Source organism: Colobus angolensis, unplaced genomic scaffold, assembly GCF_000951035.1.
Source record: "Colobus angolensis palliatus isolate OR3802 unplaced genomic scaffold, Cang.pa_1.0 Scaffold97, whole genome shotgun sequence".
Classification (NCBI taxonomy): domain Eukaryota; kingdom Metazoa; phylum Chordata; class Mammalia; order Primates; family Cercopithecidae; genus Colobus; species Colobus angolensis.
Window position 1 is genome coordinate 6,768,274 of NW_012123709.1, and position 1,690 is coordinate 6,769,963.

At 46.0% G+C, this 1,690-nt stretch overlaps 1 protein-coding gene across 3 annotated transcripts in view; it reads right to left on the reverse strand.

The window, feature by feature from the left end:
* NUTM1 (NUT midline carcinoma, family member 1) overlaps window positions 1-1,690 on the reverse strand; it is a 17,494-nt gene that overhangs the window by 13,948 nt on the left and 1,856 nt on the right. The window contains exon 2 of one of the 3 annotated variants that reach the window (XM_011932678.1): window positions 653-832. The exons of 1 other annotated variant lie outside the window; for it this stretch is intronic. In XM_011932678.1, coding sequence (XP_011788068.1) covers window positions 653-832 — 180 coding nt within the window. The remainder of the gene's footprint in view (window positions 1-652; window positions 833-1,690) is intronic. One more of the 3 variants, XM_011932680.1, reaches the window with a different exon arrangement.

Below are 1,690 nucleotides of genomic sequence, written 5' to 3' on the forward strand. Positions count from 1 at the left end.
GCTGGTCTTGAACTCCTGACTTCAGGTGATCCGCCCACCTCGGCCTCCCGAAGTGCTGGGATTACAGGCATGAGCCACCGTGCCCGGCCAGAGTAGAGGCGGTTTATAATACATTCCAGCCTAGCTTTCAGGAAGGCATTTCTCTGCAACCGGTAACTACAGATTATCTTTTCCCGCTAAGGTCCTTCCCACCTTACCCTCCCATCCTCCATCCTCCACATCCCCTTCCCCTCATGAGCTCAAGCATGGCAGAATCCTAGAACAGGCTCCAGTGGCCTGAAAGAGACAGATGAACTTGGGCATTCCCCCTTGAAACCTCTCTGTGCCAGTCCTAAGACACATCCTCTGATCCCCTCTCCCACCACAAAAACACATGCTGCAGTGCCCCCTGTTCAAGAGAATCAAGTTGCGAATTGCCATCCATTCTCTATACTCAGCATGCGTCCTCGGAGACACTTTGATCTGCCCTTAAGAAGGTCCTCTTCCTTCCCCAGCGCCTAGTCTTAATGGTACAATCCCCTTCTCTAGCCTCCCCGAGTGTGATACCTTTGATGGGGTGTAGCAGCTCGCATTCCTTTAGGTCAGCCCAAAGAGCTCGTCCCAAAGGATATGAGCAGGTACCAGAAATCCTCCTCACCACCTAAAGACTTGCCTCCATCTGAAGCCATCCTCTCAAGTTTGGGCACTAACTGTGGCTGTCGGGAAGCCTCCAGAATGAGGCAGTCAGGTCCAGGAGCCAGAGTAACCTGGCTCCAAGTAGGCGCACGGGGATCCAAGGAAGGGAAGGTAAACATCAGATCAAACAGAACTAGAATATGGAACTCAAGGCATACTGCTGTGGGGGAGGGGAGAGGGAAAAGTGGGGTGAGGGTGGGGAGAGATATTCCAGGAAGGGTTCTTGTAACTATGCAAAAACCAGGAATTCCCTTCAAACTACAGTTTGACAACACAATTGATGTTCGCCCTTTAGGGCTATTTGTAAATTCTTTCTCAGATTCCCAACACATTACAGTTTTGCGTTTGGTTCCCTATACTTCAATTCTTCACCAACATATCTCATTTTGTGTCCTTCCATCCCAGCCAGTTCTGTAACTGACTTCCTATTAACAGCAGGTTGATGGTAGACCCCTGACTTAATCCAATGACGGCTATATTTTCCGAACTAAATTCAGACCACATTGGTCTGTATACTTAAGGATCAAGGGAACTAAAGGTTAAAATTAGAATTGTCAGATGATCCAAGGTGCTGGATTGCTGTGCGCACATCACTTCCTTGGAAAGCTGTCCAATCTACTAACATAGGCTCTGTACTCCACAGAAGCCTTACCCTTTGCTGAAAAGCCTCACTAAATAAAAAAGCTGCCATGCAGTTTAAAACCTCAAGAGTAGAAAGTCCTTTGTTTCGTTAAATCATTTTGGTTTAAATTTTAAAAATAAAATGTATCTGCTAAGGTTCCTGGTGACTATTTCAGGCCAGTAATTCCCAGACCATCCTCTACAGCCACAGCTTCATCCAAACGTGGATTTCCCCCAAAAGACCTTCCCTGGGGTTCATGACATCTTTCTTGCTTTCTCCGAGATATCTTTTCTCTTTCTAAAGACTCTTTCATTAATAAGACCTGAAGGCTGAAATCATCCTTTTCCTTTCTAACAAAATTAACTACTTAGATATACTTTTTTTTTTTTTTTT